This window comes from Eriocheir sinensis, chromosome 6, assembly GCF_024679095.1.
Source record: "Eriocheir sinensis breed Jianghai 21 chromosome 6, ASM2467909v1, whole genome shotgun sequence".
NCBI lineage: Eukaryota > Metazoa > Arthropoda > Malacostraca > Decapoda > Varunidae > Eriocheir > Eriocheir sinensis.
The window spans coordinates 25,629,338-25,646,837 of record NC_066514.1 but is presented as its reverse complement, the minus strand read 5'-3'; the positions used below and the strand labels follow the sequence as shown (position 1 = coordinate 25,646,837).

The 17,500-nt window shown below is 45.6% G+C and overlaps 1 protein-coding gene across 3 annotated transcripts in view; it reads right to left on the bottom strand.

Moving 5' to 3' along the window:
- Positions 1 to 17,500, bottom strand: part of LOC126990828 (uncharacterized) — a 191,875-nt gene that overhangs the window by 98,657 nt on the left and 75,718 nt on the right. For 2 of the 3 annotated variants that reach the window (XM_050849474.1, XM_050849470.1), the window contains exon 6: positions 8,921 to 8,959. The exons of the other annotated variant lie outside the window; for it this stretch is intronic. In XM_050849474.1, coding sequence (XP_050705431.1) covers positions 8,921 to 8,959 — 39 coding nt within the window. The remainder of the gene's footprint in view (positions 1 to 8,920; positions 8,960 to 17,500) is intronic. 3 annotated transcript variants of the gene reach the window in all.

Sequence of the window (17,500 nt, the reverse complement as noted above, 5' to 3'; positions counted from 1 at the left end):
ATGTCACGGCGTTAATGAGCCTGACGTGACGCGGCCCGCACAGGTATGCAGCTCTGACCCACCTGTTCCCCCCCCCCCCACCACCACCACCCCACCCCAACACTACAGGGGAGGTACAGCCACTAGACACACTGACAGACCTCGGTGGTGGTGGTGGTGGTGGTTGTGGAATGTAATAGTAGAAGTAGAAGAGGAGGAGGAGAAAGAGGAGTAACAGAAGGAGAAATTTAGTAGTAGTAGTAGTAGTAGTAGTAGTAGTAGTAGTAGTAGTAGTAGTACAAACTCCACACAAAGAATGAAGGAAGAACTGAGGAAGGGAAGGAAACGAGGAAGCAGGAGGAGGAGGAGGAGGAGGAGAAAAGGAAAGAAAGGGTGGGTAAGGTTAGAGAAGGAGGAGGATGGGGGAGGAAGAGTATTAGAAGAGAGGAAAGGGAAGAGAAAGGGAGTGAAGGAGGGAAGAAGAGAAAGAAGAGGATCAGGAAGAATAAGAGGAAAGAAGTAAAGCAAGTAAAGGAAAATAAAGAAGAAAGAAAGAAATGAGGAGAGTTAATAGAGGAGGAGGAGGAAGAGGAGGAGGAGGAGGAGGAGGAGGAGGAGGAAGACCACGTAGCATATCACGAACACGCACAATTCGTACCCTGCCATAACGCACTTCCTCTTCCTCCTCTTCTTCTTCCTCCTCCTCCTCCTCCTCCTCCTCCTCCTCCTCCTTCACCTACTTCCCACACTGCTCCCAACCCCCGCTTCTCTCTCTCTCTCTCTCTCTCTCTCTCTCTCTCTCTCTCTCTCTCTCTCTCTCTCTCTCTCTCTCTCTCTCTCTCTCTCTCTCTCTCTCTCTCTTACCTCCTTCTTTCTCTTTCCTATCTATCTCCTTTTCCTTCTCCTTCAGTCTTTCCTTTCTTCTCTTTCTTTTTCAACCTATTTTATCCCTCTACTAATCAGCTTCCTTCTTTCCTTCTCTCCCTTTCACCTTTCTTCCCTACCTCCTGCCCTCCCTCCAACCTCCAGGAATGGGGAGAGGGGGGAGGGAGGGGCGTGCGTGGCCTCAGCTGGCGCCAGGTCACGCAACACCTGTACACACACACACACACACACACACACACACACACACACACACACACACACACACACACACACACAGGTAGAACAAAATACATCACCTGCCGACGCTTCATTTCAATCCCTCCCCCTCCCTCCTCCTCCTCCTTCCCTTTCCTCCCTCCTCCTCCTCCTCCTCCTCCTCCCCTTTCCTCCCTCCTCTTCATCCACTCCTCCAGTATCGTTCCCCAACCACCCTTTCCTCCCCCTCCCCCTCTCCCTCTTCCCTCCTTCCTCCTCCCCAACTTTCCTCCATCTCCCCTTTTCCTCCACCTTCCCTCCCTCCTCCCCAACTTTTCTCCCTCTCACCCCTTCCCCTCCCTAACCTCCTCATCCAGACATCTTCCTCCCCAGTGCTTGTAGTGAGAGAGAAGGTGAGGGGGGAGGGGAGGGGAGTTGGAGGGGAAGGAGGAAGAGAGGGGATGGGAGGGAAGGGGAGTTGGAGGGGAAAGTGGAGGGCAGGAGAGAGAAAGGGAGAGGGAAGGGGAGAGAGAAGTTGGAGGGGAGTTCGAGGGGGGAGGGAGAGGAAGGGAGAGGGGGGAGGGGAGTTAGGGGGGGCAGGGGTCGCGTCCTTGCCCGAGTGTGCCATGGATATCAAGTGTGCGTGGGGGGGGTCCACAGGGCGATAACACACACACACACACACACACACACACACACACACACACACATGCTCGGCTTTCTCAATAACAAACACAAAACTCAATACTATGTTTATACTTTGCTGCACTTCAGGAGCCTCGATCACCACCACCACCACCACCATCATCATCATCACCATCATCACCATCACCATCACCACCCTTGCTATGCCTTCCTATCTCTCTCTCTATCTATCTCCTATTTCCGGCACTGCTCTTCTTCTTCTTCTTCTTCTTCTTCTTCTTCTTCTTCTCTCAAATTCTTCAAACTTTTTTCCTTTCTTTTTTTTTATACATATATTTTCTCTAAACACATATTCTTCCTTTTCTTCCATTTCCTCTAAACATTATAATTCCTGGTTTTTATCTCTTTCCTTCTAACATACTTTATCCTTTTACTTCTTGTCTATTTCCTCAAAGCACTTAAATTCTTGGGTCTTCCAGTATTTCCTCTAAGTTCATTTACTCTTCGTTTTTGTCTACTTCCTCGAAAGACTTATTCCTTGTTCTCATATTCTCTTCAAAACGCTTATTCTTAGTAACCGTCTATTTAATCTTAACATTTTTAATCTTCATTCTAATTTATTTACTCTACAATAATATCGTGCACTCAACTATTTCCTGCAAAACGTAGTGGGGGGGACGAGTGAGTCACGGGGAATGTCTCGACTTCAGACCAGCGTTGCCAAAGTATCGTACGCATCACATTGCCTTTCCGTAGTTTCTGACGTATAACTATTGCGAAAATGAAAGAAAACTATCACTATTTAACATTTTCAGCGGTAACTTTAATTTTCCGTCGTCATTTGTAAAGGTACGAGAGTTTTAGGAATGAAAATGCCTAAAATACGATGTTCAAAGTACGATAGTTTGGCATCGCTGCTTTAGTGGTGCTTTGTCTCCCTTTCCTACGCTTCTGTTGCACCCCTTCACCCTTGTCACCCTAACTCTCACCCTTATCTTCACCTGTCACCTCACCCTAATGCTTGTCACCTCACATTACCCGTCTAACCCTGCATCTCCCTTGCTATCTTCATTCTCACCCTTCCTCCCTAGCTTGTCACCCTTATCTTCACCTGCCACCTCACCCTAATGCTTGTCACCTCACATTACCCGTCTAACCCTGCATCTCCCTTGCTATCCTCATTCTCACCCTTCCTCCCTAGCTTGTCACCCTTATCTTCACCTGCCATCTTCACCCTAACCCTGCCTCATATGCTTGCCACCCTCATCCTAACCCTGTCTCTCCCTTGCTATCCTCACTGTCACCCTTTCTCCCTAGCTTGCCACCCTAACTCGCCCTCACTCTAATCTTCACCCTTATCTTCACTTTCACCCTCATCCTAACCCTGTTTCTCCCTTGCTATCCTCTCTCTCACCCTTCCTCCCTAGCTTGTCACCCTACCACCCTCCCCCTCACCCTGCCTTTCCCTTGACATTCTCACCCTTATTTTCTCTCTCTCTCTCTCCCTCTCCCTCTCTCTCTCTCTCTCTCTCTCTCTCTCTCTCTCTCTCTCTCTCTCTCCGTCCTTCTTGCTCCTGACACGAACAAGGAAATTCCCCAGGCGCCCCCTCGGCCTTGGCAGCATCAGGGACCAGGGCAGCACAAACAAACACCCCCACACACCCCTCCCCCCCCAACGCCGCGTCCCCGTGGTGCTGAGGGCCTGCAGACGTAACGCCACCCCCGCTGCTACCGCCGCCCGTGTTACCTAAGGCCCTACTAATAGTGCTTCGAGGCCACGCTGCAACGCCCTGGTGACTGGTACTGCTGCTGGGGGGGGGGGGGGGGCGCGTGGTGATATTGAGGGGGGTAGGGGGGCGAAGGTTATATCAGGAAGAAGAAGGCTGGGGAGGAGGATTGGCTGGGGAGAGGGACATGATGGGGAGTGGGAAGGGGCGCAGCTAGGTAGGGAAGGTAAGGGTGGGGAGAGGTTAGGGCAGGATGAGGTAGGCTGGGGATCGGGGAAGGCTGGGGTGGGGAAGACTGCAGGAAGTTGAGGAAGGCTAGGGACGGGAAGGTTAGGGCAGGATGTGGCAGGCTGGGAAGGCTGGGAGAGAGGAAGGCTTGGGTGGGGAAGAGTACAGGAAGTTGAGGAAGGCTAGGGACGGGAAGGTTAGGGGAGGATGAGGTAGGCTGGGGATCGGGAAAGGCAAAGCTACTCGGGGTGGGGAAGGCTAGAGGAGGGAAGGTTACAGGCAGGGGAGGAAGAGGATGGCCAGGTGGGCAGGAAGGCCATATCTAGGAGGGTACACGAACAGAGGCAGCAAGGAGAGGCGGAGCTAGACAGACACAGATAGATAGATACAGTACTCAGGAAGGTTAAACAAGCAGGGTGGAGACGGTTAGGGCAGGGCAGGTAAGGAAGGGACGGCAAGGGTGCATGCTTTAGTCAGGGTGAGGAGAGCTATATCAGACTAGGCAGGCAAGGGGGCAAGGGAGGGCCCAAAAAGAAAAAAAAGGGTTAGGTATTTCCAACTGTACCAAGGAACGTAAACAAATGAAGGCGAGGAGAGGAAGGAAGGCCAGAGAAAGACACATGCTAGATATATGGAAGGACGAGAGAGAGAGGAGGGAGGGGCAGAGCAGAGGACAACACGAGCTGACTAAGAAAGGTTAGGATAGGAACAGAAAATAACGTCAAACTTGAGGTGACCAGAGCGAGATGAGAAGGGTGAAGAGAGGAGGGAATTGTAAGTAGAATAGGCAGATTACACACAGGTGACACGAGCTACATGATAAAGATACAGAGAAGGGAAGAGGAACCAGAAAAAGACACAAGCTGGGCAGGAAAGATGGGGGAAGGAGGGTTGGACAGAAAATAGATACGAAGAGGAGAAGATGAGAGAGAGAGAGATTAAAAACAGAAAAGTGGAGAACAGTGAGAAAGGAGAGAAGGGCAGGAGAACAGAGAAATGTGGAGAAAGGAGAGAACACAACGAAAAATGATTAAACGAGGTGAGACAGGTAGACAGAGAAATTAATGACATTGAGAAAAGATGAAAACCAGACCAAGAAAACACACGCAAAATGAAAAAGGTGTAGAGAGGATAAAGAAAGACCCAAGAACATTGATACTAGGTGAAAAGAGAGGACTAGAGAGAAGCAGTCCACAGAGGAAAGTGTAACAAGGAGAGAACAGACCATAGAATGATTAAGATATAGAAAGGTAGAGAGGAGAGAACAGGGCAGAGATGGATTTGAGTTGAGTGTAGAAGGGTACAGAGAGAGAGAGAATGGTACGTGACATGAAGCAGCCTGCGACCCCCTTGCCAAATAATATGACCCCGCCCAGCCAAAACAGACCCGGGCTTTACGAGTACACCCACACCCACCACCACCACCACCACCACCCACGACCCTCCCTCCTTCCCCACCACACCATCACCACCACCACCCATCCCCATCTTCATCTGCCCCCCTACCCCCCACCACCACCAACACCAACACCACGATGACTCCCCGCGACACCAACGCAGAAACAAACAAGCACACACACACACACACACACACACACACACACACACACACACACACACACACACATCTGTCGACACACTCACCTGAACCTAAAGTATCAAACAAACACACTAACATACACACACACACACACACACACACACACACACACACACACACACACACACACACACATATTTGCATCTAAAACAACTCCATTTCCGCACGGCAACCAACACACACACACACACACACACACACACACACACACACACACACACACGAGAGTCTAAACACGGCCATAAAAAACAAATGAGAAATATGTAAATAAAATTAGTAAAAAATTTATGAGGAGAAAACAGACGCTTTTTATGAGGCCTCCACCTTGCCCGCCCCGCCCCGCCCCGCCCCGCCCCGCCCCGTCATCCTGCCCTCCCTTCCCCTTCTCTTCCTTTCCCTTCTCCTTTCCTTCCTTTCCCCTTTCCTCTTATTCCCTTCCCTTTACCTCACCTTACCTCTGTCCTACCCTGTTCCCCTTCACTCTCTGCTCCTTTTCCCTTCACTTTCCATTTCCTTCCCTTTCTTCATTTCTTCTTTTTCCCATTCTTCTTTCCTTCATGTTTCTTCTACTTTTCCGATGTTTTTCCTTGCTTTATATTCCTTCCTTCTTTTTCCCTTCTCCTGCCTCTTTTCCCCTCTTCTAACCTTGCTTCTTCTCTTCCTTTCCCTTTCCTTTTCTTTTCTTCCCTTCCCTTCCTTTCCTTTCCTTTCCTTTCTTTTTCTTCCCTTCCCTTCTCTTCCCTTCCCTCTCCTTTCCTTTCCGTCTTTTCCCTTTGATTTCCTTTCCTTTTATTTCCTCACCTTCCCTTTCCCGTCTTTCCCTTTCCTTCCCTTCCCTTCCCTTCCCGTCCTTTCCCTTCCCATCCCTCGCCCTCCTTCCCAGCATAGTACGCCCAAACGCTTCCCACGCCCCTGCACCCTTCCTTCCCTTCCCCTTCCCTTCCCCTACCCTTCCCTTTCTCTCCCCTTCCCTTCCCTTCCCTTCCCTCTCCTCCCCTTCTCCACCTTTCCAAGGCCTAGCAGCCGCCTCTCTACACATCCATTTTCGTCTCTGAATATATTAAAAGGTTACACATCTACTAGTCTTATTCTCTCTCACTCTCTCTCTCTCTCTCTCTCTCTCTCTCTCTCTCTCTCTCTCTCTCTCTCTCTCTCTCTCTCTTCTAACCTAACCTTACCTTACCTTACCTTACCTACCATACCTAACCTACCTTAATGATTCTTTTTTTTAGAGTAAAGGGAGCAGGTATAGGGCAAAAATATATGAAAACAAAATATCCTGTTGATTGCTAGGGGGGTTGCAATGCGTAGAGGACCAATTTTTAATACCCGCCTGACTAACATAACACCAAGAGACAGTTTAACAGCCCCGCATATCGCGTTTGTTAGCTCCCCAACCAAAGACAAAAAACGACGAAAATTCCTTGTGTAGCGTTTGGCGTGGATATAAAACGGAGGGAACTCTGGAAAACCACACAGGAAATCTATTTTTTTTTTTTTTTTACAACAAAGGAGGCAGCTCAAGGGCACACAAAAAAAGAAAACAATAATAAAAAAAAAAAAGCCCGCTACTCGCTGCTCCTTGCGTAGAAATAGCGGATCACTGTGGAGAATTGAGTTTGATTTGAGCGTTGACAATGACGCTGTGTGTTGGAAGGTTGAATTGACCCCATGTATTAAGATTTCGGTCTTTTCTTTATTCAATCAATACAAAGGTGTTATTTTTCTTTATTCAATCAATCCATGGGTGTTATTTTTCTTCATTCAATCAATCCATGTTTTTTTTTGTTTTTTTTTCCCCCACTGTACACAACACACTCACGCACCCAACACCCTGGCGTCCACATGTGCTCTCTCTCTCTCTCTCTCTCTCTCTCTCTCTCTCTCTCTCTCTCTCTCTCTCTCTCTCTCTCTCTCTCTCTCTCTCTCTCTCTCTCTCTCTCTCTCTCTCTCTCTCTCTCTCTCTCTCTCTCTCTCTCTCTCTCTCTCTCTCTCTCTCTCTCTCTCTCTCTCTCTCTCTCTCTCTCTCTCTCTCTCTCTCTTCGTCCTGACAACAAACAACCCAAGGCCAAATTGTATACGGTAAAACACTTAATAAATAAATAATTACAATAAACATAAACAATAATGAAGATAAAATACAACAAAACTCTTAACCACACTACTACTACTACTTCTACTACTACTACTACTACTACTACTACTACTACTACTACTACTGTCCGATGTTCCCCGGAAATTCTTGCAGACGAACAAAACTGAATACTCTCTCCTCCTCTTCCTTCTCCTCCTCATTTTTCCTTCCCCCTTTCCTCATCGCTGCTGTTAAACTGAAGGACACCATGAGACCTTGAATGTCTGACTGACTGACCGAGTAACCAACGAACTAAAAGAAGACTGAGTGAGTGAGTGAAAATATCAAAAGCAGGAGAGTAAAAGGAAGAGAAGGTTTTACTCGGCTTAGCGTGATGAATAGCTTACCTCGGCCCCCTTGTCTTACTTATATACACGTTAATATTGAGGTAATCGTTACTTGACAGAGCTATGAATTCAATTTATTTATCCGGCACTTGTTCTGGATTTTGATCATCGGCGTCAAGTTGATCCCCTTAGCATTTTATCTAACCCGTCCGCTGCGATTGGCACGGATTTCGCCTTCACTGGTAGCCTGGTAATACATACTCCCAGGTCTTTCTCTGCCTCTGTGGTGGATAGTGGAGTGTTTCCCATGTGGTATTGGTGTGCTGGATTTCCCCTCCCATGCTGCATGACTTTACATTTTTCTTCATTGAATTGTAGCAGCCACTTTTTGTTCCATTCCTGTAGCTTGGTGATGTCTTCTGGTAGGGAATCTACAGTCAAGGGGTTAAGGTTTTTGAGAATAATCGGCGTCCCTTACACAATGTTCTGCCTGGTCCTTTTATTCCTGCCCGGGTCACGAGGTTTGCTCTTAGTCAAAACGATCTTGCTTTTAATCCTATGAGTTTTTGTACGACACAATTCTCACGATGTTTTCTTCCGTCGTTGACAAATTTATGGAACCAGTTACCTAATGAGACTGTCCTTCCTGCAGACATTTCTACATTAAGTCTCGTGTGAATGTCTTTTTGAAACTATTTTTTTTTTCCCTTTGTTTCTCTCCAGTACCTTTTGGTATATTGTGTGGTTTAACTTGTTGTATCTGCACCCTGAAGGGAGGCTTTGGTGGCTTATCATAATAATAATAATAATAATAATAATAATAATAATAAATCGTTTTTGTTATCTAATTACATACAGTTTAGCGTGTTCTCTCTATCTCACTCTCACTCACTCACTCTCATTCTCACCCCTTTCTCTCCCTCGTCTCTCCCCTTCTCTCCACCTTCTCTCCCTTTCTTTCCACCTTGTCCCCTTTCTCTCCCCCTTCTGTCCCTTTCTGTCTCCTTCTCCCCCTTCTCTCCCCCTTCTGTCCCTTTCTGTCTCCTTCTCCCCCTTCTCTCCCCCTTCTCTCCACCTTTTGTCCCCTTCTCTCCCTTTTCTCTCTACCTTCTCCCTTTCTCTCCCCTCTCCCTCCATCTCTCAGGAACAAATTCAGACTCACACATTCCTTTCCCCATAATATAAAGCACTCCCCCCCCTGCCGCCCTCAGACTCCCCCATAAAGTCATCCAGTACTTACGGGATTCACAGCGGCCTGCCGATGTCTCACGGAACTCACCTGTCGGAAAGACGGGACAGGTGTTAGTAATTAAGGTGAGGGGAACATGTGGACCGGTACGATAGGCTTGCAGTTCACTCACCATCATCATTAATATTAGTATAAGTATTGTTATTATTATTACATCACTAACAATCATGCATCATGTCGGTATCATCATCAGTAAACATTCCATACACACAAACACAACAACAACAACAACAGTCTATGGGCGGTGCTGTCAAACGCTTCCAACCTTCACATCAATTATTTTCAAAGGCCAAACAGATCAGTCGGGTCCTCATGAGCGATATTTTAGATTCATGATACAGGTGAAGGGCCAGACTCCCAACAGGACCATCAAAATACTCCTGGAAATGCCCACAACGTCTACGAAAGCCTTGTCAAATAGGTGTGTCTGGGCGCGATTTTTTTTTAGACCCTGTATGTCACCGTCCCTTCCTTCATCTGACTTACTCCATCACTCTCCCTCTCCCTTCCCTTCCCTTCCCCAGAGAGGTTCACTAAGTCGGGTACAGTCGGTCTCCACAACAAGATCCGTCGTTTACTGCTCCCCTCAAATCCAGCGATCTGCCTTCCCTACACAGACCCTTCAGCATGAGTCCTTTTCTATCCTTCCCTATCCACCTCATCCTCCTCGTCCTTGCCCTCCGTTGCAGCCACTAATGCTCTACACCAAGGGACAGACTCAATGCGTTTCCTTCCTTTCTCTTCTCTCCACCTCCTCCTCTGCTGGAGTCGGTAATACCCCAACACAGGTCCGCAAAAGAGTGTCCAAGGTCCATATTCTCAGTTTAGCGTGTTCTCTCTGTCTCACCCTCACTCATTCACTCTCATTCTCCCCCTTCTGTCCACCTTCTGTCCCCTTCCTCTCCCGCTTCCCTTATAGACCCTCTCGTTGATAAATTTACTGAGGCCAGACATAGTTACCCTTCGTTAGCTCCATAAACACACTCGGCTTTCTACACTAATACTACGTCAAATCCTTCTTCTTATCGATACATTCAATACTTAGATTATGTTCCTTCCCATTCCCTTAGACATGTTCTCGTTGATAAATTTACTGAGGCAAGACACATAGGCTGATATTCTTAGACGCTTCCTTCTCCTACATCAATCATTTTTAAAGGCTAAAAAGAGGTTATACGCGTCCCCATGAGTGTTTCTTTACGTTCATGGTACAGGAGAAGGGTCAAACTACCACCAGAGTCCTTAAACTACCCCTGAAAATGCCCAAAACTACCACGAAAGCTTTGTCAAATGAGTGTTTCTTTACGTTCATGGTACAGAAGAAGGGTCAAACTACCACCAGAGTCCTTAAACTACCCCTGAAAATGCCCAAAACTACCACGAAAGCTCTGTCAAATGAGTGTCTCTTAGGTTCGCGGTACAGAAGAAGGATCACACCACCACCTGAGACCTTAAACTACCCCTGAAAATGCCCAAAACTACCACGAAAGCTTTGTCAAATGAGTGTTTCTTTACGTTCATGGTACAGAAGAAGGGTCAAACTACCACCGGAGTCCTTAAACTACCCCTGGAAATGCCCAAAACTACCACGAAAGCTTTGTCAAATGAGTGTCTCTTAGGTTCGCGGTACAGAAGAAGGATCACACCACCACCAGAGTCCTTAAACTACCCCTGGAAATGCCCAAAACTACCACGAAAGCTTTGTCAAATGAGTGTCTCTTAGGTTCGCGGTACAGAAGAAGGATCACACCACCACCTGAGACCTTAAACTACCCCTGGAAATCCCCAAAACTACCACGAAAGCTTTGTCAAATGAGTGTCTCTTATGTTCGCGGTACAGAAGAAGGATCACACCACCACCAGAGTCCTTAAACCACCCCTGGAAATGCCCAAAACTACCACGAAAGCTTTGTCAAATGAGTGTCTCTTATGTTCGCGGTACAGAGGAAGGATCACACCACCGAGTGTCTCTTAGGTTCGCGGTACAGAAGAAGGATCACACCACCACCAGAGTCCTTAAACCACCCCTGGAAATCCCACAACTCTTACGAAAGCTTTACCAAATATAAGTGTTTGGGCTCCGGAGGGTTTAATAATGCGGCCCATAACCCTTCAGTAGCTCCATAAACACACTCGGCTTTCTGCGCTATATACTACAACGCCAAGTCCTTTTAACCAATACATTCAATACTTAAGATTATGTTCCTTTCCCTTCCCTTCACAGTGAGTCTTTTCTTCGCCCCAAATACTAAGTGGTTTGGACTCTTCCCCCAAGTCTCCTATCCCTCACATGCGTTGTCCTGTCCTGGTTTATATATTCAATGAGCTCTGAGTCTTAAATTTAACAGCGAGATAATACCCAACAACCTCCTTTCCCCTCCCCTCCCCTCTCTCTGCCCTGTTTGTTCTCCTCCTCTCATCCCTATGGCCCGGCAGCATTTAGATAACAGTGTAATTACCACCCCTTCCTAATACCCTGTGAATTCATTTACCCTCCTTTCGTCCTTAAGTTGCAGCATATTAAGTCTGTTTCCACTCCCCTCCTTCCCCTTGAACATAATCTCTCTAATTGGTCTATTTACACAACCTTTGCATTTACATAACCCTTCAAATTTATACGTTGGTAGTCCCTATAAGTACAACTACCGCCTCTACCTTCCCTTTGTCCATTAAGTTAAAACGTCCATTAAGTTAAAACGTCTAGCTTTGGCTCCCTCCTTTCCCTTCCCTCACTTATTGCTGTTCCCGATATTAAGTGAGGCAAAACACTTTAAATTTATCAGCCGCTATTCCTGAAGCCTTTGCACTCGCTGTCCTACAAGATATGCCTTTTGATCTGTTGCTTTCCTTTCCTCCCCCTCACACAAGCTTGCTCAGTCTTCAATGATTTCTTTAGTGGGGTCCAACACTTTAAAATGATCACTTGCTATTACTTAACTTTCTCTATGTTCACTCTATCCTACAAGATAAACCTTTTGATCTGTTGCTTTCCTTTCCTCCCCCTCACACAAGCTTGCTCAGTCTTCAATGATTTCTTTAGTGGGGTACAACACTTTAAAATGATCACTTGCTATTACTTAACTTTCTCTATGTTCACTCTGTCCTACGAAATACACCTTCTGAATCACTGCCTTGCTTTCCTCTCCTTCCCCTCACACAAGTTGGCTCAGTCTTCAATGATTTCTTTAGTGGGGTACAACACTTTAAAATGATCACTTGCTATTACTTAACTTTCTCTATGTTCACTCTGTCCTACGAAATACACCTTCTGAATCACTGCCTTCCTTTACTTCTCTTTCCTCTCCTTTTCTTTCCCTACCAAGCGTTTCCTGTTCTCAATGATATCTTTAGTGGGGTCCAATACCTTAAATCTATCAGCTGCTATTACTTAACATATTTTATATTCACACTCTCCTACAAGATAAACTTTTTGAGCTATTGTCTTCCTTTCCTTTCCTTTCCCTCAAACCCTTCCTCTGTTCTCAATGATATCTTTAGTGGGGTTCAATACCTTAAATCTATCACCTGCTCTTAATTAACTTACTTTATTCTCGCTTAATCTTTTCTATACAACCTTTTGATCCCTTACCTCTCTTGCTTTTCTCTTCCTCACACGTTTGCTCTGTTCTCAATGATATCTTTAGTGGGGTTCAATACCTTAAATCTATCACCTGCTCTTAATTAACTTACTTTATTCTCACTCAATCTTTTCTATACAACCTTTTGATCCCTCACCTCTCTTTCTTTTCCCTTCCTCAGTGATATCTTTATGGAGGCCTAACGTTTATTTATTATCATGCAACATCTTCTTGGCCTGTCTTAAGCTTCTCTCCTTTATTCACTTTATTTTGCCCTCACACGCTTCTTCTGTCCTCAATGATATCTTTATCGAGGCCAAACTCTTCACTATTATTCTTTAACACCTTCCTGGTCTGTCTCAAACTCCCCTTCTTGAGCTTTCTTCATCTTTCCCTTACACGACCAAGCTGTCTTCGTCGATATATAAAGACACAACTCTTCAACATTATCACGCAACACCTGAATAAACTTTACTTAACTCTCCTTTCTTTTCTCTAGACACGTTCATGCTCTCCGTCGACATATTTACACTAAGACGTAACACCTTCAAGACCCGTATAAACTTTGCTTCCTTCTCCTTTCTTTTCTCTATAAACGTCCATGCTCTTCATCTCTATCTTTACATTATCACGTAACACCTTGCTGGCCTGGTTAACCTCCTTCCTTCCCTAATCTACACAGCTTACTACATACTGGAAGCCCTAGGAAACAGAGACCATGTGGCGGTTAACCGTAAAACCCGGACCTTCAATGGGACAAGTTAGGTTAAGGTGAAATGTATCGCATTGATCAGAAGGGATTGAGGAAGAGGAAGAAGTGGGATAGGAAAACGGAAAGAAAGGAAAGAAATCAAGGGGAGAAAGGAGAACGGAGAGGAAAGGAGGAAGAGGAACGATAGCAAAGGAGAATTGGGGAAAAGATAGAAAGACAGACAAATGTAGACAGATAGAATGAGGAGAGAAGAAAATTGGAGAGTGAATAAATGATAAAATAAATAGAAAGAAAAGACAGGAAAGGAGAATTAGGGAAAAGAGATTGAAGATTGAAAGAAAAGAGAAGAAAAGAGAATTGGAAAGAGAATAATGATAAAATAAATTATGAAAACTAAATGAGTAAATAAATAAACGATACAATAGTCTCCCTTCCTCCTCCTCCTCCTCCTCCTCCTCCTCCTGTTTTTTCTTCCCTTCCTAAGCAACACAAACACTAAGCCACTCACTGCACCTCCACCTTATCTATCCCCATTAGTTAGCAGTCGGGCCAAAAAAGTATCTTCATAGTCCCCATCGAGCTAGCAGTCGGGGCAAAAAAGTATCTTCATAGCCTCCATTCTGTCGATCCACCTGGTTTGTTTATGGTAGATAGATAGAGAGAGAGAGAGAGAGAGTGTGTGTGTGTGTGTGTGTGTGTGTGTGTGTGTGTGTGTGTGTGTGTGTGTGTGTGTGTGTGTGTGTTTTCATCGTTGAATCAGATCATATATTTCCTTTAAGCACTTCGTTATCTTCTTTCTCTTCTCTCTTCTTCTTTACTCTCATCTTCTTCCTTCTCCTCCTCTTCTTTTCTTCTTTTATTTGTTATTTTCATTGTTGCTCTTTTTCTTCCTCTTCTCTTTTCTTCATCTTCCTCTTCTTCCTCCTCCTCATTCTCATCTTCTTCCTCCTCTTCCTCTTCCTCTTTGTCATCTTAATTTGTTTTCTTCATCTTCCTCTTCTTCCTCCTCCTCATTCTCATCTTCTTCCTCCTCTTCCTCTTCCTCTTTGTCATCTTAATTTGTTTTCTTCTCGTATTTGTTGTTGTGTTCCTCTTTTTCCTCTTCTCTTTTTTCCTCCTCTTCCTCTTCCTCCTTCTCCTCCTCCTCCTCCTCCTCCTCCTCCTCCTCCTCCTGTTGCTATTGCCGTCACTATCGTTGGTTTTCCTCCTCCTCTTCTCTTTCTCTTCCTCCTACTAATGTTCTTGTTGTTGTCATTGTTGTTGTTGATGTTCCTCGTACCCTTTCTCCTTGTTTTCTTTGTTATTGTTGTTGTTGTTGATGATATTTGTTGTTGTTGTTGTTTTAATCTTCCTTAACCTCTTCTGCCATCATGTGTATCTCCTCCTCCTCCTCCTCCTCCTCTACCACCAACAGCTGACATGAATATTCCCTAACTTTTTTTCCTCCTCGCGCGACAACGGGACGGCGAGGCAACGTTCATGCGTTTTTGTTGTGTCGAAAGAGTGAGCATGCGGGTGTCTGTCTGTCTGTATGTCTGTCTGTCTGGTAACATGGCGGTGCTTCCTTCACCATGATACCACTACGCCAATTACACCGTTACAGTCAAACCATTTAAATATATAGTTCGTTTGGACGTTCGATTTCGTGGGTCCTTTCCTCCCCTCTGCTCCGCCACAAATGGTCGTCACACGTTGATGTTAGTAAAATGAACACATATCTGAAAAAAAATGACTGAGCGATGACCATGAATTATTCGATATGTTTTATAGACAGCACATGAGAGGAAATTTAGAGTGTTGGATAGGTGTGAAGGGGCAGGAGGAGGATAGACTCATAAGAATAGGACCGGAACGGACGGACTATTTGATGTGAACTTTCGTTGATGTTTTATTTAGTAGTTAGTCATACAAAAGTCAACAAAACAAAAATGAAATTTTTATTAAATATTAAAAATACATAGCAAAAATATAGCACACCAGAAGAAGAACATTCAGGATGGGTCAAGAAGTGGTGGGAATAGATAATGCAACCGAGAGGAGTATACCCCCCAACAAACACAACAATTGATGTGGTTTAACTGTAGTGTATGTATGTATATATATACAAAGCACTAAAACATAAGTAACATATTATCATTATATATGTAATAACGACAGACAGAAAGAAAAAAAAAAAAGAAATAAGAACGAAAAAAAGAAAAAGAAAGAAAATAGAACGAAAGAAAGATGCAGAAAAAGAAGGAAGGGAAAGAAAAAGACATACATAGAGAAAAAGAGAAAAAGTATGACCGTCCTTCACAAAACCTTAACCCAACACCCTCAACCAAAAGAAGATAAAGAGCGACAAAGAACAACCTTCCTCTCTCTCTCTCTCTCTCTCTCTCTCTCTCTCTCTCTCTCTCTGTATGTGTGTGTGTGTGTCTGTGTGTGTCACCCTTCTGTTCTCCACCTTCCCGCCTAACCTTCATCCCCCCCCCCCCCCATGCACCCTCCCCCCCTAGCATCTGTGTCGTCTTTGGCACGGCGAGCTACGCTAGTCACGCTGACAACAACAACAACAACAACAACAACAACAACAGGACCCCTCCAGCCCATGACAACAGTGTGAGCAAAAAGATGAAAGGAAATAATGTACGAGGAAGGAGCTGAGGGTGCGAATAGGGGAGGGGAGGAGTGAAGGGGGGGGGGGGGGTAGGACAGTACAGAACAGGCTAGGAGAGAGGAGATGACACAAGAACGAGGAAGAGAAAGTAGAGAGAAAAATGGAGGAAGGAAAGAAAGATGGGAGAGGAGAGGACAGGACAGAAGAGAAGGGCGATGACACAAGAACGAGGAAGATAAAGTAGAGAATAGTGGACGAAGGAGAGAAAGAGGGGAGAGGAAAGGACATAACAGAAGAGGAGAAGAGAGGACAGAACAGGACAGGAAAGGGAAGTATGAGAGATATAAGAACGAAGAGAAGGTAACGGATTGAGGAAAAGAAAAAAAAGGGGAGAGGAGAGAAAAGAAGAGAGGAGAGAAGAGATGAGAGGCAAGGAGAGGGTAGGGGATTGTGAAAGGTCCCGGGAAGTTAAAAATAAATTAAAAGGGATAACATTATAACCCGACATAAGAACGAGGAAGAGAAGTTTAACATTATATAAGGAGGGAGACAGGAGGGGACAGGAAAGAAGAAAAGCGTACAGAAAAAGACAGAACAGGATATGAAAGGAGATGACGTAAAAGAGGAAGATAAACTAGAAAGAGGAAAGAGGAGAAAATGAAAATGGATGAATAAGGGAGGGAGAATATAGAAAACAGGAGAATAGGAGAGAAGTTGAGGTGACGGGAAAGAGGAACAGAAGAAAGAAATCATAGAGAAAGGAAAATGATATGAAAATGAATAGAGATGAAAGGAAGAAAAGAGAGGAAAAAGATATGAAAAAACAGAGGAACAAGGAAAATAAAGGAGAATGGATAGAGGAGGATACGAAGGTAGATGGAGACGGGTGTGAGGAAATAAAAAATAAAAATAAAAAAGGTAATTGAAGGAAAGAAAGGGAAGGGAAGGGAAGGGAGGGTGCCCGGCTACGGTTCTCAGCAATAAAACATCACCTCACCTGCACGCTAATTACCCCTATACGCGACGCAGGTGTGCTGATAATGGCATGTTGCTAGGCAGGTGACAAGAGAGAGAGAGAGAGAGAGAGAGAGGAAGTGCACCACAACGCCCAATCTCTTCTCTCTCTCTCTCTCTCTCTCTCTCTCTCTCTCTCTCTCTCTCTCTCTCTCTCTCTCTCTCTCTCTCTCTCTTCGCAATGCAGGTGGTAGTGAGGTAAGAGCTGTCACTTGGGGGCGGCGAGAGAGTGAGAGAGAGAGAGCGAGCGAGAGAGAGCGAGAGAGAGAGTGGGGGAAATAGCACAAAGCCCTATTTCTTTACTTCTATGCCCTCCTTTCTTCTTCTCTCTCCCCCTTCATCTCCCTCTTCTTCCTCCTCTTCTTCTGTACTATGCTATGCCCATCGCCCCCTCCCCTTTCCTTCTCTCCCCTTCCCTTCCCTTCTCTCCCCTTCCCTCCCCCCCTCCCTTTTCCTTCTCTCCCCTTCCCTCCCCTTCTATCCCCTTCCCTTCCCTTCTCTCCCCTTCCCTCCCCCCCTCCCCTTCCCTTCTCCCCCATCACGCCCCTCCCTCACTTTCAAGGTCATCTCATTAAAATTAGAAACCTCCTCCTCCTCCTCCTTGTTCTTCCGCGGGCAGCAACACACACACACACACACACACACACACACACACACAGGCGTCT